Source organism: Pimephales promelas, chromosome 1, assembly GCF_988280905.1.
Source record: "Pimephales promelas chromosome 1, fPimPro1.hap1.1, whole genome shotgun sequence".
NCBI lineage: Eukaryota > Metazoa > Chordata > Actinopteri > Cypriniformes > Leuciscidae > Pimephales > Pimephales promelas.
Window position 1 is genome coordinate 11,308,387 of NC_142769.1, and position 26,323 is coordinate 11,334,709.

Below are 26,323 nucleotides of genomic sequence, written 5' to 3' on the forward strand. Positions count from 1 at the left end.
AGACATTCCAGATGATGGAAGGTTAAGATTTTCCAAAGAGCATCCTTGTTTCTGCTCTAAAAAGTCAATAAAAATATCAAAATAGCTGTTAGAAGGATTTTCTGTTGTTTACTAAACACATGCTTCTTTAGCACACACATATTCTCAGTAGATGTTAAATGGGCAGAAAACAGGTGCAGTGATCCCCAAATACAATGTTTGTTTAGTTTTTTCTGAAGAATGAGTATGTTGGTGCAGAGTAGTTAAACAATGAGACTAGACAAAATGTGCTCAGTTTTCGATGGCATGAATATGGAGAGACAAATAAGTTCTCAACGTCACAAACTTGCGCATATGACAGTGAAGTGATGCCTGAGATAGAGGAAAGAATTTATTCATCATCATCATCATCTTCCATGTCATCATCATCATTGTCATCATCATCATTATCCTCATCCTCATCTTCACCATCATCGTCATAGTCATCGTCATCGTCATTTTCATCATCAGGATTGATTTTGCCAGTCATCACGTCTTCGATCCAGGTGTCGAGCTCCTCAGCGGTGGGCATGTCCTCTTCATCATCCATCTCCAGCCACACACTGTCAGCCTGAGAACCAGACAGACAACATGAATCTGAGACAGTTACTGAGAAAGAGACAGACAGACCTTTTCCTTTCCTGGTTCTCTTTTAGAACCCTCTTTTAGAACCTTTACTTCCAAAAAACATACAGTGAAGAGAACAAGTATTTGATACACTGCCGATTTTGCAGGTTTTCCAGCCCGTTCTCATCCCAAAGCGCCATATAGGACGCTTTTGCAAAAGCGTAAATATCCAACGCACATGGCACCCTTTAACGTCAAATGAGATGCAGATATATTTGGGCAGAAGGCGCCCCCTAGTGGTCGCATCAGGAGGCACACGTGGAGTCTCCAAAGATCGGGACAAAGGGTGACATAGGGCCCCGTCTCTGAGAAAGGAGGACCTTCCTCAGAGGAATTGGCCAAGGAGGTGCTGTCGCGAGGAGTATCAGTTCAGAGAACCAGGTCTTGGTGGGCCAATAAGGGCTACCAAAATGACCTGCTCCTCGTCCTCCTTGATCTTGAGTCTGTGCGAGAAGTCTCACTGGGGGAAACGCATACTTGCGTAGGCCCCGTGGCCAGCTGAGGAGCAATGCGTCTGTGCCGAGGCAAACAGAACTATCTGCGAACTGGTCCCATATCAGCTGGACTGTCTGGGGAGTCGCCTTATGCCAGAGATTGGACAGAGCCGTGACAGATCGTCGGCTGCAAGACTCCGCTCCGCTGCAAGAAGCCGACGAGGTTGATGTACGCTACTATTGTGGTATTGTCTGAACGGACTAGTACATGTTGACCCTTGAGCAATGCCCGGAAGCAGTGCAGGGCAAGGCGTACTGCCAGTAACTCAAGGCAATTGATATGCATAAGGCGCTGGGGTCCTGTCCAGGAACCCGTGGCTGCATGTCCATTGCACATGGCAACCCAACCCGTGGCAGAGGCATACGTGGAGACGAAAACATGCCTGGAAACTCGCTGCAGGGGAACTCCGGCCCGTAAGAAGCTGAGGTTCGTCCACAGGAAGAAGGTCTGACGGCAGGTCGGAGTTACTGGAACTCTGAGCGTGTCGCGATGCCATACCCAGGAGCCTCTGAAAAAGTTTCAGTGCGACCACACTCTTTTCCTCGAACTGTCGAAGACAAGTCAGCAGTGAGTGTGCGTGCTCGCTCATAAGCTGTCCGGACATGGCGACCGAGTCTATCTCCATACCAACAAAAGAGATCCTCTGCACGGGGCAAAGTTTGCTCTTCCCCGAGTTGACCCGAAGGCCCAGACAGGCTAGGTGCCGGAGCACAAGGTCTCTGTGTTCGTAGACCTGATCTCGAGAGTGAGCTAAAATTAGCCAATTGTCGAGATTTGATATTAGCCTTTGTTCGCGAAGGGGAACAAGTGCTGCCTCGACAACCTTCGAAAAGACGCAAGGAGACTAGCCCGAATGGGAGAACCGTATACTGATATGCCTGCCTCTTGAAAGCAAACCGTAGAAACGGTCTGTGTCGAGGTAAGATGGAGACATGAAAGTAGGCGTCCTTCAGTTCTATCACTGCAAACCAATCCTGGAGCCGGAAACATTCGAAAATGTGTTCGGTCGTGAGAATCTTGAACGGCATCCGGTAAAGGGTGCCGTTTAAAACGCGCAGGTCCAGGATCGGTCGTAACCCACCGGTTTTCTTGGGGACAATGAAGTAGGGACTGTAGAACCATGACCTCATCTCGGCCGGAGGGACAGTCTCGATTGCACCCTTCGCCAGCAGGGTGGCAACCTCCACTCTCATGATTGGGGTATAGCCACCGATCATCGTAAAGCGGACTCCCCTGAAGCAGGGAGGAGACCGTGCGAACTGAATCGCATAGCCGAGCCTGATAGCTCGGGCGACCCAGTGGCACAGATTGGGGAGCTCTAAGCAAGCCCCCAAAACTGATCCAGTGGAATCGTCCGAGCCACAGGCGTCCCCCCGGAGGGGCAGCGGGGCGGAGAGCCCGGCACAGGCGAGGGTGGCATAGTTACCTTGCGCACTTGCACGGTCAAGCTCTGCGCCCTGACAGAGGAGACCAGGGAAGGACCAGCACGGGGGTCTGCTCTGCCAGGGGTCTGGCGATAGAGGGGGATGAGAGTGGTGTGGTCCGGAGACGATACACACTGCCATCCGCAACCTCAGAGACAGAGGAGGACGAGAGTGGTGAGGCACAGGGGCGTTGCACACTGCCATCCTGCTCTGTGTGCTCAGAGATGAAATGCAGCTCTTTGAAAGAAAGATTCTCCCCCAGACCTCCACCGGGGGAAGGAGTGGGCCTGCGACCACTCCCTGGAAGAACTGTAAGCCATGTCTGAGCTGCCCGTAACGGGAGCGCCGCAGCGGGGCTGCGAGGCTGGTACGGGCAGGGACGCCTCCCTGCGACCACCTCCACGGCACAGCCCAGTGCTGCTGGGGCCGGGCAGGAGGGGGCGGAAGTCCTAGGAGGGCGCATTCGGCGGCAAGCGGACTGAGGCGTCTGAGCCGTCGGCTAGTTTTGGCAGCAGAAAGCTGCAGGGTCAGACAAAAAAGCCACAGTCCACTTCGGGGCGGCCGAGAACTGTTGAGCAGAGTTCTCGACCGCGCCGCCGAAGAGGCCAGCCTGGGATATGGGGAAGTTGAGGAAACTGGTTCACTCAGCCTTGCGCACATCAACCAGGTTAAGCCAGAAATGTCTGACCACGCATATGGACATCAGCTGACTCAGGGAGCATGGGGTCACCTTCGTCGCTTGTAGAGCAAGGTCGGTGACGGCAGGCAGATCAAGGATGAGCCCTGAATCAGCCCTACCCTCGTGCATATCACTGAACACCTAGAAGGATGGCAATAACACACAGTGAGGTGGCAGCCTGCCCCGCAGCTCTATAGGTCCCCGCCACTGGAGTAGACAAGAACCTACAGGCTTTGGAGGGGTGCTTAGGGTTGCCACGCCAGGTGGAGGCGCTGTGGGGACACATAAGTGTTGCCACAGAACACTCCACAGGGGGGAACCCCAGTGTACCCTAGACTGCAGCCTCTACGAGGGCAGAGAAGGCGGAAGAGACCGCTGAGTGGTCGTGAAAAGTCAAAGGAGACTTCCACAATCTCATGGCCTCTTCATGCACATCCGGGTAGAAAGAATTTGGGTTCGCCACCCCGAAAAAACCAATCATCAGCCTTAAGTGCTCGGGACATGTCAGAATTTTCCACACAAACCCGATTCTCGTGGCAGCTCGGGAAAGCATAGCTGTGAACTCTGAATCAAACTCGCTATGCTAGCACATCCGCCTAGGCGAAAAGGCGAAAACCCCATTCTCCGTCATCCGACGTAACTCGGAGTGACTACGAAAGGGAACGTATGATCTCTGTAATTGCAAACAAAGATTTCTGTACTAAATATTAAGGTCGTTTTTTTTTTTCCTGATCTATCAAATACTTATGTCATGCAATAAAATCCAAATTAATTTTTTAATTATACAATGTGATTTTTTTGGATTTTTGTTTTAGATTCCATCACACACAGTTGAAGAGTACCTATGGTAAAAATTACAGACTTCTACATGCTTCATAAGTGGGAAAACCTGCAAAATCGGCAGTGTATCAAATACTTGTTCTCCCCACTGTATAATCTAAATTAAACTTGCATGATTACCGGCATTAAAGACATTAAAGAAAATTATGTTCTCACATCCTCAACATCCACCACACCGATTTGAGGGGACGAGAGGTCAATGCCAAAGGTCTTCTCCCAGTACGGCAACATCTGCAGGGGTAAAGAGGAGTCAAAGGTCAAATAGCTGATTTGTTACATACAGTACCTAACTCATTAAACTCATTCAAAGGTCACTTTTATCCTACAGAGGGCAGCAAAGTCAAACAAAGATCGGCAGAGTGCCGAAGTATCTGCTCTCAATGTCATTTATAAGAGTTCATTAAATTAGCATGACATTTTAACAGCTGAACATATTATGCATTGTATATTTGATATAATGTATTGTGAATACCATGAAATTTGTTTGAGGAATTATGAAATTATATTCACTAAATTAACTATAGCACAGATGATAAATGTAAAAAGTAGATCAAAAATATAGTTCTGTTCAGATCCTACAGGAAAAAAAAAATCTTATCCAAGGCATTTTATCCAAGGCATCGTATCGATGTACTGTAAAAGGTACATCATTCCAAAACATGTTCTTGGTTATCAAAGGAATATTTAATATTTCTGGATACAGTATTCTAGTGGTTTGTTATACCAGAGGAAAGTCGTCAGGATCAATCCAGATTATGCTTAAATCTGGGTTATCTGTGTTTTCTTGAGCCACTTCCTTCAGGATCTCCAGGAACTCATAACCGTCTGGGAAAAGTCAACATTCAATCATATGGAGTCATGAGTCAGTGTATGAAATCCTTTAAAAGACTTTTAAAAATAGTGGCTTATTATACTCAAATCAGTGTTTACCAGGGTCAGACTCCTCAGCAAAAGCAACAATGTGCTGTCCATTAATATCATCTTCCTAAGCCCAACGGAAAACAGTAACGTTCATGATAATGATATTTACAGGTGTTACAGAAAATAAATGATAAGACATCAACATTTTCTGATCAAGAGACAAAAAAAAGATAGGAAATGAATGGCATATAAGATCAAATAAATTATTTTGAATTCCCATACAGACTTTAAAATGTTAAAACTTAAGATAGTTTTTAATAACGGATTGACTTTGTCTTACCCAGATCTCATACATGCTGTGGGCCTCCAATTTTCTCAGAGTTGGTCTAAAATAAATACAAAAATAAATAACAGCAAGTAAGAAAAATATTTTATTCAAGCATCCTTCTGAGAGGACTTTTGAGGAAAAGTGTGACTTTATTTTGTTTTTCTGAGAGTTCACCTGTCGTGTTCCTCAATGTAGCTAATGATGTCCTCCTCCGTGTAGGGACGGCCAGGGATGGTGACAGGTTTGCTCATGAAGGGCTCATAGAAATCCACTTCATTCATCTGCAGTTTTAATTTCTTAGCAATCTGTAAACATTCAGAGATTACGCACACCAGACATAATGAATAAATACAGGGCTCATTAAAGTAACCATTATGCTTTTTGGGATGTTAATCTATGATAAAGATGTTTGTAAATGTAAAAGGTTTCAAAGATCAAAGTGCAGATACATGGAGTCATAGTCATAAGCCCTGTCCTAAATGGCACACTTTATGCACTTTCTTGTGGACTTACAAAGTGCAGTCTCATGTAAGACCTCAAGTGAGGGTGTAATTTTTTCCTGCTTGAACATTTATAACAAATCTCATTTATAACAAAATTCTCTGTATTAGAGCTGCATTATTAGTAGTTAAAAGGTCGAGATCTCGATTCAAACACCCATGCGATCTTATCGATTGACAAGTATGATTACAGCGAACATTCAAATCTGTGTTGGTGCTGCAGCTGACCTAGTGAGAGCAGTTGTTTTGTAGGCTAATAGATATGAAACAGCTTTCCAGTCTTTTCAACCACACATTATTTTTTCTGTTACAATAAATCAAATGATCACAGAACAATTAAAATAAAAGCTTATAGTTCGGATATACACACTGATGTATATGTCACTCACAGCTCTACTGCATAAAAGTGCTGAGGAAGATCCGGAGCTGAAATTCAGGCATGGGTATTTGGTATCTGTCTCAAGCTGTAAGTGGTAGGAACTTTTAAAATAGCAAAACAGGGACACTTTAAAGGTTTGCTTTCAATGGTTTATAGTTTCAAATTTTATGTTTTCCTACTTCATCCTACAAATAATTTGAATGTGTGTTGTGTTGAATATGGCAATCTTGTGGGAAGCTCTCAGCAGCATTTATTTGAAATTTAAATCTTTTGTAACATATAAATGTCTGTATAAATGTCTTTACTGTCACTTTTGATCAATTTAAATTTAAATGATTAAATTTGTATTAGATTGTGTATGGGGTGTGCAGATACAGGCGTCATAGTCACATGTCAGTGTGAAAATGAATGTGTGAAAGCACCTACTTTTGGCTCAAAGGTGGCAAAGAACTTGATGAAGGGATGAAATTCCTCAGCTGCGTCATCATACTCGATGAAGTCTGAGAAATAACAAATTTTGCAAGGAAATTGCTTGTTAAAATTAATTTAGAAAAAATTCCAACCTACGCTGGAATCATATCCTGAAATTATTTGGAACTTTTATCTGTGTTTGCACATGGCAAACACTCAATGGCATACTAACGTGAAGATTTCTCGCTCTTGAAATAGCCCATGAGTTTAATGTCCTCCTCGATGTTATGAAAACCTTTGAGCTCTCGGTCATTACTGATGATCTCCACTGGTTCCTCAATCACCTGATAGAAGAACTACTGAATTACCAGTGACATTTAGGTGTGTGAGCTATAATCATGGTAAAGCACTCACATCATAGAGGAATTCAAGCAGCGTGTCGGCTGCCATTTCTCCATCGTACTCTATGATCTCGTCATCAGCGAAGATGTAAATGCTGTCCACCTCCTGCATGTCTGTAGAAAACAAATGTCTGATAAATGTTTAAGAGGCAACAGATGGATTGGCTCATTCAACAGATAATAGATGGTCTGGATACTATATAAACATTTGTGTGAAATGGATTTGCCCATGTCCTTATTTATCAACCAATGATAGCCCTAATTTTACTTTTAAAATCAGAATACAATGTTTTAATCATTTAATGCTTAGGATAAGAGTGTTGTTTTATAGTAACAAAAATGAATACTGATCAAGAAACATGTTATACTTGTACAAATTGCATTAAAGAAACAGATTCTTCAACTACTGGGAGGTGACGTGTTAGACTCAATTCCTAGTTTTGTTGTGGCCACAACATATTCAGAGGGAACGACTTCACGACTTCTTTATGCAGAGGGAACGACATACACTGTAAAAAAAATCCTAATTTCACAGAAAATAACTGTGATTTTTGACGACCATTTTCTTTCATTTTAAATTGTACTCAAAACACTGCAAAATTACAAATAATATCTGGAAAATAAAAATGCAGCTGATATTTTAGGTATTGTTACATTAAAGAAAAAATTCCAGTCATTCACAATTTTTTACAGAAATTGATTGTATTTTTCATACAGTATTTTTCTGTTTTCTTAAATTACATAAACGTTTATGTAAAAGTACAAATAGAATCTGTAATTAAATGGTAACAAAACAGTTAAATGATTACATGACTGTAGCTCAAAAAACTGTAACATTAAAGTAAAACGTCATAAATTAAATAAACTGAAAAACACTGTTATTTACAGGTATTTCCTGCATTATTATGATCAAATACCTTCATTGTAAAAAAAATCATAAAAAATGGTCAAATGACTGGCAACAAAGGCTGCCAAACAAAAACCATAAAATTAAACTCAAATATTAAAATTTAAATAAACTGAAAAAACACTGTTATTTAAAGGTATTTCCTGCACTATTATGATCAAATACCGTCATTGTAAAAAAATCATTAAAAAAGGGTCAATTGACTGGCAGCACAGGGTACCAAACAAAAACCATAAAATTACAGTAAAAATATGTTAATTTAAATAAAAACTTGACATCACCATGATTGAGATCAGTGTTTGCTTTAGTTGAGCTCTTGACCTTTATTATATGCTATTAGTTTTACTCTGGCTGCTTTAATTATGTTTTCAACATACATTTGTTATAGCATTGAAAGCTGGAGAAAATATCAGCTGATATTGGTGAGTTATTGGTGATGTTATTGTCATCATATGGTGACCCGATTCACTGATATGACAGAGAAATACCCAAGTGTATTTGTTGTGATTACATTATAAATAGGTGTACTTAAGTTTTAGATTAAATCTAGGATTGTCGTATTTTTCCCCATGAACATTGTTATATTGAAACAATATTAATTAAGTGATTAATTTAGTGATGATTGAGCATTATTGAAGACACCTGGTGATAACAAGCAGAATCACTGAAAGAGAAAATCACAAATTGTAAGCCACCGTTATGGCGATCAGTGTTTGCTTTAGTTGGGCTCTCGACACTTATACTTTCACTTTAAATTTTGTTTGTCTGCTGAAAAGTGGGATCTGACAGAGTTGGTTATGTTTTGACATAATCATACTGTGATCTAAATGAAACCTATTCAGATGATTTGGTTTAACTTGTTAGCAACAGTTTAGTGGTTCTGCAGCATATGATAATCTGTATTGTACAAAACATTTAATAAAAATTGTTCTGATCAAATCCCTTTATCTTTATTTAGAAACGCAGACATCAATTATCAGCCTGTGTATCTCAACCGTGGTGACAATAATAATCATTGTTGCCACCAATCACAACTCATTAATGGCTCATGCATTGCGGTATGAATAAATTATGATCTGAATTGTCTATGTAATTTACTTTTCCTAATTGAATATTCTGCTCGCCACCATTGTTGAGAAGCATTGACTGAATCGTGATATCTGTGTGTGCCTAAAAGTTTAAGTGTGCCTTACAACTTTTAAGAAATCCATTATATTATATCTCAAATTCTGGGTATTTATACAGAATCACACTTATAATGTAACCAACAACATAAGTCACAAACATTAAGTTCAAATAATGATTGTCATAATATAACAAAAATTATTAGATAATATGTTTTTCTTTGTTCATCTGGCAGGTACAACTCAGATGCAACAGCCAATTAAAATATAAAGTTTATAAAATAAGGGTCAAGAGACCAACTAAGGCCCCGTCCACACTACTGCGTTTTCGTTTAAAAACGGAGACCTTTTGCTACGTTTGCACCTCCCGTCCACACTAAAACGGGAAAAACGAAGACCTAAAACGGAGAAGTTTAGAAACGCTGCAGCTGCGTTTTGCGTTTTGAATCTCCGGAGTGCGTTTTAGTGTGGACGAGACAAAACCATACAAAACGGAGAACTTTAGAAACGCTGACGCAGAGGCTGACGCTTGGCTCTATGATTGGGTGTTATCAGTCATGACGCATCCTTCCCTGATTCGTCATTCACTGTTTACACCGGCACGCGCATGCCCAGTGTTGGTGAATGGTCACGCAATCTGCGTTTTCAGTCGTTTTAATGTGGACGGAGATCGTTTCTAATACGCAGATAAAACGCTGGTGTGGACGGAGATGGTATTCGTTTTAATTCTCCGTTTTTAAACGAAAACGCAGTAGTGTGGACGGGGCCTAAAGCAAACGCTCATCTCCATAACGGTGGCTTACAATTTTAGATTTTCTCCTTGTGATTCTGCTTTAGGTGTCTTCAATGATGCTCAATCATCACTCATTTAATCACTTAATTATCTCATTAACTTTAACACTCTTGAATGTGTACTCCTGTATCCCAGGAGTGTTAAATTAACACTGACTGAGTTTTTGCTGTGACGAAGAGCCGTAGTTAGCTGACAAGCTGAGCCATAGTGCATTAAAAATCAGTTGATATCACTAAGCATTCAATTACATGAAAACCATTACCATTAATAAGTAATCAGATCTTCTGAACTGAGATTCTCTTGGACTCCTACCATAACAAATATGTATCAATTATGACACTCAGTTAAAGTTTTGTATGGCAGCCATAGCTGACAGTCATTGACTGTTTTTTACTATGAAGGTATTTGATCATAATAATGCATTGTTTTTACAGTTAGAGTGTTTGATCATAATAATCCAGATAATAGCTGTAAAATAACAGTGTTTTTCTGTAAAACAACTTAATTTAAATTAGGATATTTTACTTTATTTTTACAATATTTATTTGGCACCCTTTGCTGCCAGTTATTTGACTCTTTTTTTACGATTTTATTTTTTACAGTGTATATTTCTCATGGCAACAAGTTAAATACCTAAACAGCCTATGTGATCAACGGCTCTGGATAGACCTATAATCAATTATCACTAAATTATGAAAGTATATGCGAGAACATAAAATCATACTGGCCTAAAAGAAATAATTTTTATCCATCTGATCTCATAGCCTTTTAAATCCATTCACTGATCGTTTCTTTATTTAGGTGAACTTCCCGTAATATTTCTAGGTAATATCTAAACTGACTTATGAAAAGAACTGGACATCAGCATCTATTTTGCCTCAGAAAGCTGTCCAGATTTCACATTGTTAAAGCTAGGGTATACGATTTCAAAGATTGTTCATTATTAATATCCTCGTTTAGATGCTGGTTATGGTTATATAGTACAATCCTAACAATATGAATAGAAAAAAGAACGAAAAGAGTCCATTCACTCTATTGGCTGTACAGCCGCAGAAAAGTTGACCAATGTCAGCTGTGCGGCCGCACAGCTTATATTGGTCAACTGCTCTCATCCAATCACCAGCTCCACTTAAAACTCCGCCTGGCGCTCGCGTCTCCAACCCAACCGCACCCGCCCCCGCCCCCCTCCGTGCGCGAGCAAACAGCTGACAGACTGTCTATGGTAGCTAGCTAGTAGCGTCAGATCAGCAATGGATAAAGCAATGGATAAAAATATAAACGACAACAGCAAGCGGCCCCTGCTTTCCCCAACTGTAAAGTTTGGACGAAAGAGAAAGTCTGTGGAGGAAAGATCAGAGATTAAAAAGAAATGTGAAGAACACATTAGGACTCTGGATAAATATATAGCGTCCTTCATTGACCGTTGGAGAAAGCTTCAGGGAGATCTGGGACTGAAAACGACGCTGACACGGATGACTTGAGCATTTGTTGAGCATGTAAACATTTATTTATTCTTTTATGGTGTGACGTGTTACGTGGCTTTTTATCAGTTTGACAACTTGCTCATGCTGCCGGTCGGCATTGGAATGTTAGCCGTTTAGCATCGCCTATCACGGGTCAAAGTAATTATATTTCTTGTTCGAGGTTTCTGTTCGAGCCGATCGAAATTTTTGAATTTGAAATTGAAGATGCGCTGCGTGCTGCAATAACAATTACTGAAAACCTTAGCAATACTAGTAGTATTATAATGGTGGTGGGGAGTTTAGAACATTTCATGTGTTGCTAATCTTGCGTTGACGTGAACTCAAACGAGACATACGTCAGGGATCAGGTAGCAGAGAGGGGAGGGGGGTGTGTGTGGAGGGGCGGGATGAGTTTTTTAAAACTTCCCTACCGTCTCGACAGACTTTTAACATCGTATACCATAGCTTTAAATCTATGATGACCCTATCGGGCTTATATTGAACCATTCTCCCTTGTGTCGTGGTTTGTTAACTTGTCTTTGAAGAAGAAAAATTGGTAACACTTTATTTTACGACCCCCAAACAACTGTGTAAGTACACTGAAATTACGGTGTACGTTTCTGTAATTATAATGTACTTCTGTGTAGGTATAAGGGAACAATATGTTAAGTTTGGGGTAATAAAGGGGTAACAAACATATATACAACCTGCAAATAACTTTGTAAGTACACTGAAATTACGGTGTACGTTTCTGTAATTTTAGTGTACTTCCGTGTAGTTATAAGGGAACAATATGTTAAGTTTGGGGTAATAAAGGGGTAACAAGCAGATATACAAGCAAATTATTTAATTAATTAAAAAATAACAGGTACCTATTCTGTTAATATATTCCAGGCAAAAATTGTACGTCTGTTGTTTATAAAACATATCGCAGTTCTGGAAAAATATGTTCTTGTGCAATGTTACAGGGTAATTTTGACATCTGTGGGTTAAAAATTAAACAAACACACACACACACTGTAACGTACGGACAGAGACGGTCGGATCCATGTGCAGCACTTTATTAAAGCAAGCAGACATGAACACAGGCAAACACTTAATCAAAGGGGCAATCCAGAAACTCGTGGTCTAAACAGGCAATGGTCGAGGCAGGCAGCACAGGTTCGAGAGCAGTCCAGGAAACAGGCAAGGGTCAAGAGTCCAGGGAAACACGGAGACACAGAACAGGGAATAACGCTCGGAATTGTACGCTTACAGGGTAACAAGACTTCGCAAGGGACACAGGGAAAACTCAGGCTTAAATAAGGAACTTAATAACCAATAATGAAACACAGCTGAACATAATGAAACACAAAGAGTCCAAGGGGAAACAAACATGGGGAGAGGGTGCCCTCTAGTGGCTCTCGAGGGCACCACGGCTGCTGATCGTCACATAACCCCCCCTCTAAGGAGCGGCTTCCAGACACTCCTAAGAGCTCCGGGGGGAGGTCAACGGGGGCTGGGATGGAGGGCCAGGCCCATGGAGAGGCAGGAGGCCAGGCACATGGAGAGGCCTGGGGCCGTGGAGCGTGGGTGACCAGGAAGGAGCAGGACGTGATGGCGGCCAGGGCGGAGCAGACACAGGCGAGGTCCATGACAGCCTCGCCTCCATGGCCCTCACGGACTCAGAGGTCCATGTCAGGATCACCTCCATGGCCCCCACAGAGTACCTACTGCCCCCCCCCAAAAAATACTTGGGGAAATTCACGGGAGGAGCCTCTGGGTGGTGAACTGGTACAGGAAAGGCCTCCCGGAGCTTGAAGGGTGCAGGCAGAGCGAGGCGCAGAGGCGGGGCCGGCAGGGCGAGGCGCAGAGGCGGGGCCGGCAGGGCGAGGAGTCTGGGCACGCTCACCGGGGCCTGGCGAACCAAACGAGTCCTCCTTCTCCTCCTGCGGCGGCGCGTCACAGGGCTAGACACACTCGCTGGGCTGGACAACTCACTCACTTGAAGAGGAGATGCAGCGCTCACTTGAAGAGGAGATGCAGCGCTCACTTGAAGAGGAGATGCAGCGCTCACTTGAAGAGGAGATGCAGCGCTCACTTGAAGAGGAGATGCAGCGCTCACTTGAAGAGGAGATGCAGCGCTCACTAGAAGAGGAGATTCAATTACTTGAACTGAAGACTCACTGGACAGACTGAATTCAACACTGGACACACTTGATTCACTCGGCTCAGCACTTGACTCACTTGACTCGGCACTCGATTCACTCAGCTCGGTATTTGACTCACTTGATTCACTCAGCTCGGCACTTGACTCACTCGAGTCGGCTGGCACGCGCTCAAACTCCGGTTCGACCCGCGACACCTCCGCTGTCTTAGAAACAGCACTTTTAACAGGGCCAGTGCGGGATACGGGCTCGAGGGGTCCGACATGATGAGTGGTTTTGGCAGGAACAATATGCTTAGAAGCGCCTCTGACGGTCCTTAAGGGAGGATCAAACAGTTTAGCGAGCTGAGGCTTATGCGGCGTGCGGAGTGAATGAGAGAAATCCGCCGCATACGAACCTCCCCGGCGCAGGGAAAAGAGCAGTTCCTCGAGACCCTCCTTTTCTGCGGGGAGTTCAAAAGCCTTTCTGAACAGGGCGGTAAACACGTTGAAAGGAGGAAACGACATCCGACCTGGTTCCCAAAACGTGCCTGCCCACTCCAGAGCCTTTCCAGTCAACAGTGAGCAGATGAAAGAAACGCGGTCAGTATCCGAGGCGTATAACTGGGGCTGATGTTTCATATATAAACTGCACTGCTGAAGAAATCCTTCACACGCTCCAGGTGAGCCATTAAACTTTTCGGGAAACGGCGTACTGGAATTACTGCATGCGGTACTCACACAGGGTTGCGGTGGAACAGGTGCAGCGGGAGCTTGGGCTGGATTAGTGCTAGTGCTCTGCGGAGACCATGACTGCACGGAGCTTGCTAGTTCCTCGAGGAGAGAAGTTAGTCTCGCCAGCTGAGAACTATGAGAGGCTAGCATTGAAGCTCGGGTCTTGACCACGGCGGATAGATGCTGAAAGTCTGCTGGATCCTCGTTTGGCGAAGTCTTCTCTAACGTACGGACAGAGACGGTCGGATCCATGTGCAGCACTTTATTAAAGCAAGCAGACATGAACACAGGCAAACACTTAATCAAAGGGGCAATCCAGAAACTCGTGGTCTAAACAGGCAATGGTCGAGGCAGGCAGCACAGGTTCGAGAGCAGTCCAGGAAACAGGCAAGGGTCAAGAGTCCAGGGAAACACGGAGACACAGAACAGGGAATAACGCTCGGAATTGTACGCTTACAGGGTAACAAGACTTCGCAAGGGACACAGGGAAAACTCAGGCTTAAATAAGGAACTTAATAACCAATAATGAAACACAGCTGAACATAATGAAACACAAAGAGTCCAAGGGGAAACAAACATGGGGAGAGGGTGCCCTCTAGTGGCTCTCGAGGGCACCACGGCTGCTGATCGTCACACACACACACACACACACACACACACACACACACATATATATATATATATATATACTATGATAAAAATTAAATTTATTGGCATTTCTTACTAGATTACTTAATGTTAAGTCAAAATATTTTGTTTTTGCTATGATTTAAATTTAGACCTTGCCATGTGGCAATTAGTAATTACCTTATCCCACTGAATTGCAATGACACTTAAATGTCATGGCAAATATACTGTGTAATTAAAACGTTTATTTTTTTGTTGTTGTTGTTGTTTGTTTCTTTGTTTGTTTGTTTTTGATAACAGTACCTTTCTCTGCAATTACAGTGCAAATAGTGTTGTTTCATATTGCTACATAGTAAGTAGTGTTTGTTACCCCCTTGTTCTGTGTAGTTACAGGGTAAGTGTAACTCCTGCGGGCTGTAAATTAAAGTGGTGCTTGTTACCCCTTTATTACCCAAAACTTAACATATTGTTCCCTTATACCTACACGGAAGTACACTATAATTACAGAAACGTACACCGTAATTTAAGTGTACTTACACAGTTGTTTGCGGGTCGTAAAATAAAGTGTTACCCAAAAATTATTTGAACCAAATTGTTAAGTGGGCTATAGTAAGATTATAAGTGAACCACAACTTAACCTAGCAGGTTACTCCAACCAGCTACAATGTAAGGCAAGTTTTCTTATTAGAGATCGTTCGTGGAATACGTTTGTACCTGCAGCTATAGAATTAATAAATAAAAATAGCAGGAGATTAGATTTTTTACTATGCATGGCACTTTATGTATTTTAGTTTTCTATAGTTTTGAATTTCTTTTTTAAATATTTCATGTTTCAATATTGTATGGATTTTGAATGGAATTAAAAGACTGTTGAATGGGATAGATAAGTGTACAAGGAATATTGTTTTAACATTTATTGATAATAATCTTCATTCAAATGCTGTTTTAGGACCATCTATAATATATCTACCATCTGATATTGTGGCCAAGGCTTATTTTTGCATTCCAGCGAGTTAATATGTCATGGTCACGACAAAACTAAGTGAACTAATTTAACAGGTCTCCTCCCAGTCATCATATTCAAAGAACTTATGTTAAACATTTAATCGGCCTCACGTCCAACTTGCATGGCTTTAATAAATGCAATTTCAGTCTGTTCCTCAAAAATAAAAATAAAAAATAAAAAAGCTAGTGCAAAATTTCAGAAGGTCCGATTTATATGGACTACCTTTCACTTCAACAGACTACTGGAAACTGAAGGTAAGAATTGTATTACAGGCAGTAAATGGAAGATTATGTATTTCAGACGCATTAATTGCATGGGATCAGAGATTACCTAGCTTCTTAGCAACAGTTCTGTCTTTCTTTGAATCCACCAGGCCGAATCCAATGTCCTCATCCTCAAGATCATCAAGCACCTGGGCAGCAAGCTGCAGGAACAGCAAAGAGTTTATTGTAACATATGTGAGTCTACATCAGAAACATAGACTAAACACAGAGCCTTCAGTCCTTTACTAATTGCAAAATCCTTTTAGAGTAGGCCATTCAGCACTACAGCCATAAAACACAACCACAACCTCTCTCACACTCAATGTACTCAAAGCATAACCAAGACACAAGGCCATCAATGCAAATGCCAGGAGTGCTGCCTTTGCACCTTCTAAATCTGTATGAAATAGGACCTAGAGAAAGACAAGAGATCTAACCAATGCAGAGTCCAATCAGGCATGTCAAAGACTGGACACATAGAAACAGGTGCAAATATATGTATGCAGTTGCTTAGGTCAACCCCATACATAAACATTAAGAGACAGACCAATGCACACTATGACTCTCAACACAGCATAAGTATGTGACCATTTTATAATTTCAGCTTGTATCAGCTTAAATAAGTGCATAACATAATAGTAACATTCATTACATTAAACATATGAATAAAAATATCATAAATAACTATTTACCTTCAGACGGAGAAGTCGCACCGAAATGTCCTTCACTAAAGACTGCACTAATACATCTGTGTTGAACAGCTGATTATTAAATATACTTCATCCTCATGTCAGCTTGGTCAAATACGCAAATACTTTCTCAAACAGTTTTTGTAGCTATCTGTCACACATTTTAAGTTCAATGAAGATGAAGATGGGTGGGGTAGTTCAAAATAGCATCATGGTTTTCTAAATAAAGTAAAACAGATATCCAAAAGGGTGCTGACAAAGCGAAACTGCTTTGGCAAAAACAACTGGACAATGAACTGTATGAACTAAGAAACTTCCATACTTGAGGACAATGAACTCAAATACGAGCAGGTGTGCTAATTAATAAAAAATCTTAAGCTATGTTCAGACTGTCAGTACAAATACTATTTTTGTGCATATCCAATTGAAATCTGATCAGACTTCCCAGATAGCAAACTGACATTGAATCAACGTGGAAACGACGTCTCTCATGACCAGTGATGCCGGTAACGCGTTACTAAGTAACGCGTTATTCTAATTTGACCCCTTTTTTCAGTAACGAGTAATATAACGCGTTACTGTTTCAAAACCAGTAATCAGATTAAAGTTACTTATCCAGGTCACTGTGCGTTACTATTTTTGTAATTTTCCTTAGTAAATATATATATATATTTATTTCTTATTGCATCTCGGGGAGTGTGCGCGACAAGTCACGTTTTCAGCATGAGGTTCACGTCACGTGTACCACGCACGCAGCGACACAAATGTAAACAACGTTGGAGGGAGGAGAGAGATGCGCTTTTTCTAGCTGGAAATACAGTCACTATTGTATTTTGAGTTTGTCTCAGCTAAAGATGGCAACATTAAGGTCCGTTGTAAACTGCTGGCGGTGACAAAGTGTTATCTACCTACAGAAACACTTCGTCAAATTTGAAAAAAACCCAAAAACATTTGGATTCGCAGCACCGCACAGTCAAACTTACAGAGCAAGTCACGCCAGGTGATGCGAAGCAGAGAGCAGGTTCCCCACCACAAAAGCAAAAGCTGGACTTCGTTGCAAAACCAGTAAGTGGGGGGAGTTGAAGAAGTTGGTCGGGCAGTTTGGTGTGGAGGAAATGCTGCGATTAAACACGGTTGATTCGTCTTCGTTTCAACCCGAGAGGTTTGAGAAGCTTCTGTTAATGATGTACAACCACTGGTTTTACTCGCCTCTCTCATTAACTCATAACATGGGATTAAAGATTAAGATAAAAAAAGAAAAAATGTAGATTATGAATAGTAAGTTTTGTCACAGTGTTAACTGTTAAATATGTCAGGTCAAGAAATTTTATAGTCTATATTTTACATTTTTATAAAGACAAGTATTTATGTTAAGTGAAGACAAGAAAGGCTGTCTTTATTTTATTTTTTATAAAAACAAGTATTTATGTTAAGTGAGGTGAAGAAAGACTTAAGTTGAGTCAAGAAAGACTTTTTTTTTTGTAAAACATGTTTTTTTCAGGAAATAGTTTTTAAGTTAAACTTTAAATGACAGGAGATAGATTGTTGATGTTACTGTTAAAAATACACTTCCAATAAAGTGAATGTTGGCAAAACTGGTTATCATTTTTATGTTGAGATCGTGTGTTTTTTTATGTTAAGGTCGTTATGTTGAGGTGTGTTGTCGGCAACTGCTGAATGTAACTAATAAAAGTAACTTGTAAGTAACTTAGTTACTTTTAAAATCAAGTAACTTGTAAAGTAACTTAGTTACTTTAAAAAGCAAGTAACTTGTAAAATAACTTAGTTACTTTTTCAAAGTAACTGTGGCAACACTGCTCATGACATTGAAACAACGTTGATTTGCTCATCGAATTAACGTTGAACCAACGTCAGACGCGGCATTCTTCAAAGCTAAATGAAATCGAAAATTGGTTTGCTTTCATAACGTTGAAACAACGCGTTGATTTCAAGTTGATTTTCCGTTAGTTTTGAAAGAATGACGCATCTGACGTTGGTTCAACGTTAATTCGATGAGCAAAACAATGTCAGATCAACGTTGTTTCGATGTCATATTTCCACGTTGATTCAATGTCAGTCTGCTATCTGGGTTAGCAAGTGTGAATGACAAAAAAAATCACATGAAATGCAAAATCTTGTTCAAATAGCATTTCTTGAAATCAGTTTCAGTCTGACTACTTTGATCGGATTTCTACTTTGATCGGAGCTCTAAGGAGCAATTTATATAAAAGTAGAAGCCAAGGAGGCGAAAAGGGAGCCTAACAACTTGAAAATACTGCCTACTAAAAACCAGGGGCCTCAAAAGAAAATTCTCATAACAAGAAGAAGCCTAACAATGCTCCAGACCTAAAATGGAGGCACCCTGGTCAGCTGCGGTTGCAATGGCTCATGAGAACAATGGACATTTAACGCCAAATAAAGCATCTTCAGCGGCTAGTTTACCAGTGAACGCTCTATGTAATAATGGCAGACTAACATACGATCGGCAGTTTGTCCTAGAACTACGCTTATACTGAATATCAACAACAGTGGACATCACAACTCTGCACACACTGAACAGCCTCGGACTGCTATGTCAGCAAGATCCGGCGGCCGACGAAGCAGCAGGAGCTCCCATCAGCTCGGACCTCACCCAGAGGAGATGGAGACAGTGCTCAAAGACTGTGCTGGCCAGCTGGCTCACTTCCTCACGGACATATTTAACAGCTCGCTGGCTCATGCTGTCGTCCCATCCTGTTTCAAGACTGCCACCATCATACCAGTTCCCAAAAAAACACAATTTCGTCACTTAATTATTACCGCCCCGTCGCCCTCACTCCCATCATTATGAAGTGCTTCGAGAGGCTGGTGAAGGACCACATAATCTCCAAACTCCCCCATCATTTGATCCGCTCCAGTTTGCTCACCGCTCCATAGAGGACGCTGTCTCCTCCACATTCCAGATGAGCCTGGAACACCTGGAGAAGAGCAACACCCACATGCGAATTCTGGATTTCAGTTCAGCTTTTAATACTATTATCCCCCAGCAAACTGGCCCCCCATGGACTCAACACCCCTCTAGTTGCTGGATTTCCTTACAGACAGACCCCAGTCTGTGAGGATGGGAAAAAACACCTCCAGTGTCATCTCCCTTAGCACCGGCTCCCCCCAGGGCTGCGTACTGAACCCACTGTTCTACACCCTGATGACCCATGACTTCCGTGCCAAGTTCAGTACAAATCACATTATTAAGTATGCAGACAACACGACAGTTGTGGGGCTCATCAGGGACAATAATGAACTGGCCTACAGAGAGGAGATAAAACACCTGGTGGACTGGTGTGACACAAACAATCTAATCCTGAATGTCAACAAAACAAGAGAGATTGTTGATGACTTCAGTAAAAATCAGCTAAGTCACACACCCCTTCTCATCAACAACGCCGCAGTGGAGCAGGCCAGCAGCATCAAATTCCTTGGGGAAATTCAAACACTTTGATCTGGTCCCTCCACACCTCTGCTCTTGTAAAGAGAGCACAGCAGCGTCTGCACTTTCTGCTTCGGATGAGAAGAGCAAATCTCCCCCCTCCCATCCTTACCACTTTTTTACAGAGGGACAATAGAGAGCAATAGGTTTGGGGCCTGCAACGCCTCGGACTGGAAATGGGTAGAGAGAGTGGTGAGGACAGCGGAGAAAATCATTGGGATGGCACTTCCTTCCATCCATGACACTGCTTGTAGACGCTGCCTGATCACGGCTCAGTCCATTTTAAGGGACCCTTCCCACTCCAACTATGGACTGTTCTCCCTGCTGCCCTCTGGTAAGAGGTTCAGCAGCTTCAAATGTAGAACATCCAGATTTCACAGCAGAGTCATAGCCAGAGTCCACATCATAAGACTGCTAAACTCCCAATAATTTTATTTTATACTGTCCATTTCTCTGTTTTTCGCTGCAACACATCCTGCTGCTACAGATGTCTGCACTTATAAGTGTCTCATATTTGTTAAATTTAAAAATGCACATATTTTATATATTGCACATATTTATATTTATACTGTTTCTCTTTTATTTGTCTTCCGTTTTTATTCAGAGCTGAGCAACAAAAACTCTAGCCTAAGTGAAGTGAGAGAGATAAGGAGGCACAGAGAGCCCAAAACCGCTTCCTGACGAGGCTCGAGCCTAATCAATTCGATCCAGATGAAGCTCAAAGAGTGGAGGCTAAAATAACTTTTTATAGCGAGTGGAAGCCCATGGTCCTAAAGGCAGTGGCCAAAGAGGCTCAAAAGCCTGATAACTCAACATTACTACATGGTGGATGGAGGGGTTGGGGATTCTGGTCTCGCTTCCAGTCCTCAGACCTGGACTGGCATGGTATAAAGGTCTTAAAAGTCACGGTGCGCGCCTCCGCCTCCCGAAACTTCTTGACCACTGTCTTGACAGAATCTCGGACGACAAAACTGGTGCATTGAGGAGAATTTTTTTTTTCATTTTCCCCGATGTTGGACAGGTTTACCCAGAGATGTCTCTCCATAGCTACAATGGATCGACCGACTGCAGCGGCAGTCTGTTTGGTGCACGGAGAGCCAAATCTTCAGGGGGAGCCCCTTTCCCTGGTCCAGGTCCTTCAGCAGTTCATCCTTGTAGGCTTGCAGCACAGCCATCTTGTCCAAAGCCACCCCAGCCTGATGGGCTGCTGCATATACTCTGCCATTCAGACGTGATGTAACAAACAGCGGCTTAGTTGGCAGAAATGTCATCTTCAATGTGGATGCCTCCCCTACTGAGAGAGAGCTGGCCGGGGTCTCTTCTATCAGAGGCATCGACACATAACGATATTCCTGCATGCCATCCACATCAGCATAGTTTGACTGTGCATGATGGAGGCAAGCAGAATATGGCTTTTTCCAAGATCTACGCCCCTCTTTGTAAAGATCTGGGAGAAAGAGAAGACTTATTTGAGCTGGGTGGTTAAATCCCAACAGGAAGCGTTGATCAAGGCAGCTGTGAGGGAGCTCACACTTCACATGCTTCTCTAGCAGATCTAATCTTTCCACGTTGCGAGCCATAACGTTCAACAGCTTGTCACATGTGGCGCAGGTGGGCTGTGAGTGCTCAGAGACATCCTCGATCTCAACTTGAACCACGAGGTAGAGATGGCTGTCCTGATTCCCGCGAGAAAAGGGACAAACGTGAGTGAAGCTTCCTCGTGGAAACTGAGCGTGCATGCTCCTCGCCCAGGCACAAAACACACAAGACATGTGTGTCATCAGGTGTCAGGAAACACTGACACTAATGAACACACTTTCTGAAATTTATAGTCCTATTGCTGGCTATAGTTTGTAGACACAGGCTCAAACAGACAGTTTCCATGCTGTCGACCTTTGTTTATCTTCAGAACATAAATTAAGATATTTTTGATGGAATCCGAGAGCTTTCTGTCCGGGAGCAACACAAAATACACATTCCAGAATGAAAGGACATTATTAATGTAATCCATGTGACTCCAGGGGTTTAACCTTAATTTTAGCTTTAGATTATATAATTTTTTTAAATATAGCGGTATATTATGTTTTTTGAACAAACAAAGCACTTGCGCAGCTTCATAAAATCAAGGTTTAAACCACTGGAGTCACATGGATTTCTTTAATGATGGCTTTCCTATCGTTCTGGACCTTGAATGTTTAAGTTGTGTAGCTCCCAATGGAGGGACTGAAAACTCTTGGATTTTATCAAAAATATCTTAGTCTTTAAAAGATGAAAACAATAAATCAGCACAAAAATGTCAGTCACTGCAACAACAAGACACTTGAGCTTCATTCCACCACATTTTTGCACTTCCTGAATTAAATCAACAAGGATTTGTTTAACACAGCTCATGATGTACAGGTTGGGACGTGGTGAGAAGCTAGAGGGTAAGCGGCACATTCAAAAACAGATAAACTAGTGGATGGATGCATTAATGTCAGCAGCAGGTCACTTGTATCAGCCTCACAGGAAGTGCTGTCCTGTAAAAACTCACTGCGACATCTCTCACCGGCCACATCCAACACGTCTGAAGGAGCATCAATTGTTCTTTCCATGGTTCTTACGAACCGCTCATATGTCATAAAACACCTTTAGAGTGGCTCTAGTGAGGGGGGAAGGATGCTTTTCAGATATTTTGGATGAAGCTTTAGTGATAAGCCAGACTTGAGAAACACAGAAAGAGAAAGAGAGAACAGAACAAAACACAATAATTTGAGGGCTTGAACATACCTGGTAGGTCAAGGCGGCAGGGCTTGTTAGCAACTGCAGAGAAAGGTCAGGTGACTTTAGATTTGAGCATAAAATAACTAACAGAGCATAAAATAAACTATTCTTGCTCTTAGTCACAGTTTAAGATTTAAAAACTAATTTGTTTTAGAACTGAGGGAAACTGCTTTGTACAAGCCTCTCTGGACTCCTGCACTTCTGTTAAGTTATTTTGTCTCAGCATGACAACAGATGTTAACCCTCTGAGACCTAAGGGTATTTTTACAATAAATTTTCCGTCTGGTGTCATTTACTAAAAAAGCTTGTAAAATATCAACCCTTTGGTGCACAGACAATTGACACACCTCTTTTTTTTCAGGACAAATTGAACTTTCAGCATATTTGTGTTACATTGATGTCACCTGAATGTAAAATAAGTTATGGGACCATAAAGACAAATGAAAAAATAAATCGGAAATGGAATCACTCAATTATTTATTGAAATCACACACAAATAAATAAAAGCTAAGCAATTTTCCTCTGGAAAATAGTTTGTTCATGTCTTTGGAGTCCTGGAGCACAGGAATAAACATTATAACTTGTACAGAACAAAAACTATTGACATTTTTCCAAAAGAAGTCCAGGCGTTTGGGGCCTCATGAAATTCACTGGTGCCAAGCCTCAAAACAGTTCCTATCAGCAATCACACAGAGGGCCACATCACAGGTTTTGCATTTCTATTTTATTTATTCTTTTATTTATTATGTTCTTTTTATTCTTTTATAATACATTTATACTACTATAATACTTTTTTACAGTAAATAAATAAATGGCACTTCAGCTGGGTCTATCCTGGTAATCTAGTTTCTCATCTGTCAAAAAGCTCTGTTCTCCTGAAAATCCTTCATCCTGCAATGCACCAAAATAGACCAGCGCTTTATTTACGTCCATTTCGCTGTGTTTCTCTGTGAATCGCGCGTCTCCGTGAGTCTCTCTATCTCTCTACACTATATCAGCGCTTGGTTCATGCGTAATGACGCACACCAATGTTTACAACGGATCAGCCTGTAATTGGTCAAAAACCATCACGTGAAAACATCACGTGATATCCAGGATGTCCGCTAGCATTGAGCTAGCGGCAAAAATGACCGAATATTTATGAATTATGGGCTTCAAGATTATCAAAGTTTGACATAAAGCGTTTGGATTTATTGCTGAAAACCTCTGAAAGGAAGCACAAGTTCCAGGCTGGATAGAAAACCTTCTGTAAAGGCTAGAAAGACCCGAAAGACACCCCCGTGATGGCTAGCTCGTTAGCTTTCTGCTGGAAAAAACGGTAAGAAAATCGATAAATCTGTCATCGAGTTATGTAAACATTTATCGGAGGTGACGTGTGGCATCGTCGACGACGCCGTCGGGCTCAGGGGGTTAAGAAACTAATTAAAACAAACAACCCAGGCTCATTGGAAATACGTAACTGCAAAAATGTATAGGCCTACCTATACACACATTTCACTGCAGTTAACAGCTGAAATTAACCCAAGTGGTAGTAAAAAACAACCAATTGTATTTATTTTCTCACAAAATTATGATTACAGGTACAGACTATCGATAAATACATTTTAGCAAGGTTCTTTGCACAACATGACATCAAAATACTTTTAATAGTGCATGATTTCTTGAAATATTCTCACAAATACGCACTTTTCCCCCTTAACACATTCTATTTACAATAAGTGACATTGCACCTACATCAAGCTCACATTAGATTCTAATGATTCTAATGATTAGAATGTTAGTACAGTATTAGTAGACTGGTAGGGTTGAGAATAAGTTGACATACTTGCAAAGTTACTTTTGGTCAGTAGAATGTCTCTTGGAGGACCATCACAATAAAGCATTTGAAAATTTTAACCAGAAAGTCTACTAATACTCTAATGGGAATTAGTTGACATGTAGTTGCAAAAGTCAACAGAAATTTCAAAAGGGACCATCAAAGTAAAGTGTTACCACAGAGAATGCATTTTTACTTTTTATTTTAAATGTATTAAAGGTAAAATAACAATTCTGTCGGATCCTGATAACTATCTTGCTTAATAAAAGAAATGTTTTGCTGTACTTCTAGCACCAGATTGTTGATGTGAAGTATGCTTATTTGTGAGAATATGACAGCTGATATGACTCAGCTATGATTCATTTCTGACAGCATGTGCTCAGACAGAGAAAGAATCTTATAAAACAAGAAAAAAGAAACATTTATTTTACCCTTAGGTTTTGTTCAGATCATTTTGGATACATTTCAGGTGAGGCATGGCACATCTCAAACAAGTGTCACTGTGTCTGGTTTCTGTACCCTGGGTGTCCACTTGGTCTCTTCCCATAGTGTCACCACCACATCATGAACTGCAATTCCCACAATGATCATTGAATTCAGCTGTTCATCATGTTCATGTGTACTTGCAAAAATAAAGGCTTCAGACCTGTACATGTGTATATACATGCATAATTGTGCACACACATTCATGTACACAAACAATTTTGAGTATTAAAGGCTTTTTCACAGATTAAGTTTATTTCTAAATAAGTCAGGCTCAGATGAATGATAAATGATGCCTAACGAAAACAAGTTGACAAAAAGATTGCATCAAATATTTGGTGAAAAAAAAAAACAGTATAATGAGTTATGTATAAACTATATTTTGAAGGCCAGTCATTTTGGACCAGAAACACCACAAATGTGCCTATTTTGTACAAAATTGTCATGTGGTGGGAAGGTGAACCCAGGTGCAGACAGGATGCAGTGACAAGAAGTTTATTATAAACAGAAAACGTCCTCGGGTTACGACTGTAACCCTTGTTCCCTGAGAAGAGAACGAGAACTGCGTCCAAGTGACACTTTGGGGGAACGCCCCTCAGCGTAGCGTCTCTGAAGCATGAATGAAACTAAGCCAATCTCCGATTGGATCAACGTGATGTGTGACGACACATAGGCGGACGCATATATAAGGAACCGGCACACACAACATGTCAGCTTCTGTGATGAAGCAAGCGCTCCCAGGCAGGGGAAGGCGTGGCCACGAGACGCAGTTCTCGTTCCCTTCTCAGTGAACAAGGGTTACAGTCGTAACCCGAGGACGTTCCCTATCGAGGGAACTCAAACTGCGTCCAAGTGACACTTTGGGGGAACGAGTACCCACTACGCCACAACGCGCCCTGCCTGTCCTGGTGTGAAGCTGCTCACAGGCACACTCAGGACGCGAGCACACAAGAGCCGGGTGTCGACGGAATGTCTAAGCTGTAAAACCTAATGAATGTATGTGGGGTAGCCCATCCAGCTGCATCGCAGACTTCCTGGATGGGGGCCCCTGCGAGAAGGGCCCTAGAGGATGCTATGCCTCTAGTGGAATGGGCCCTCAC

The 26,323-nt window shown here is 41.7% G+C and overlaps 1 protein-coding gene across 1 annotated transcript; it reads right to left on the reverse strand.

The window, feature by feature from the left end:
- Positions 1-275: 275 nt before the first annotated feature.
- On the reverse strand, positions 276-16,161 carry casq1b (calsequestrin 1b). Its single transcript, XM_039652708.2, has 10 exons — positions 16,074-16,161; positions 6,977-7,077; positions 6,795-6,906; positions 6,578-6,651; positions 5,447-5,577; positions 5,285-5,330; positions 5,014-5,068; positions 4,808-4,908; positions 4,240-4,314; positions 276-589 (listed from the first exon to the last, which is right to left on the reverse strand). The coding sequence occupies exons 2-10, from the start codon at positions 7,073-7,075 to the stop codon at positions 371-373; spliced, it is 912 nt and encodes a 303-aa protein (XP_039508642.2). The 5' UTR covers positions 7,076-7,077; positions 16,074-16,161; the 3' UTR covers positions 276-370.
- Positions 16,162-26,323: the final 10,162 nt, after the last annotated feature.

Excerpts from the sequence above, each read along its gene's own strand:
- casq1b (XM_039652708.2), bottom strand. The coding sequence starts at position 7,075 with ATGCAGGAGGTGGACAGCATTTACATCTTCGCTGATGACGAGATCATA. Across the intron at positions 6,907-6,976 it reads TGCTTGAATTCCTCTATGAT|GTGATTGAGGAACCAGTGGA; the intron begins GTGAGTGCTTTA and ends TTCTTCTATCAG. Across the intron at positions 590-4,239 it reads GTGTGGTGGATGTTGAGGAT|GCTGACAGTGTGTGGCTGGA; the intron begins GTGAGAACATAA and ends TCTGGTTCTCAG.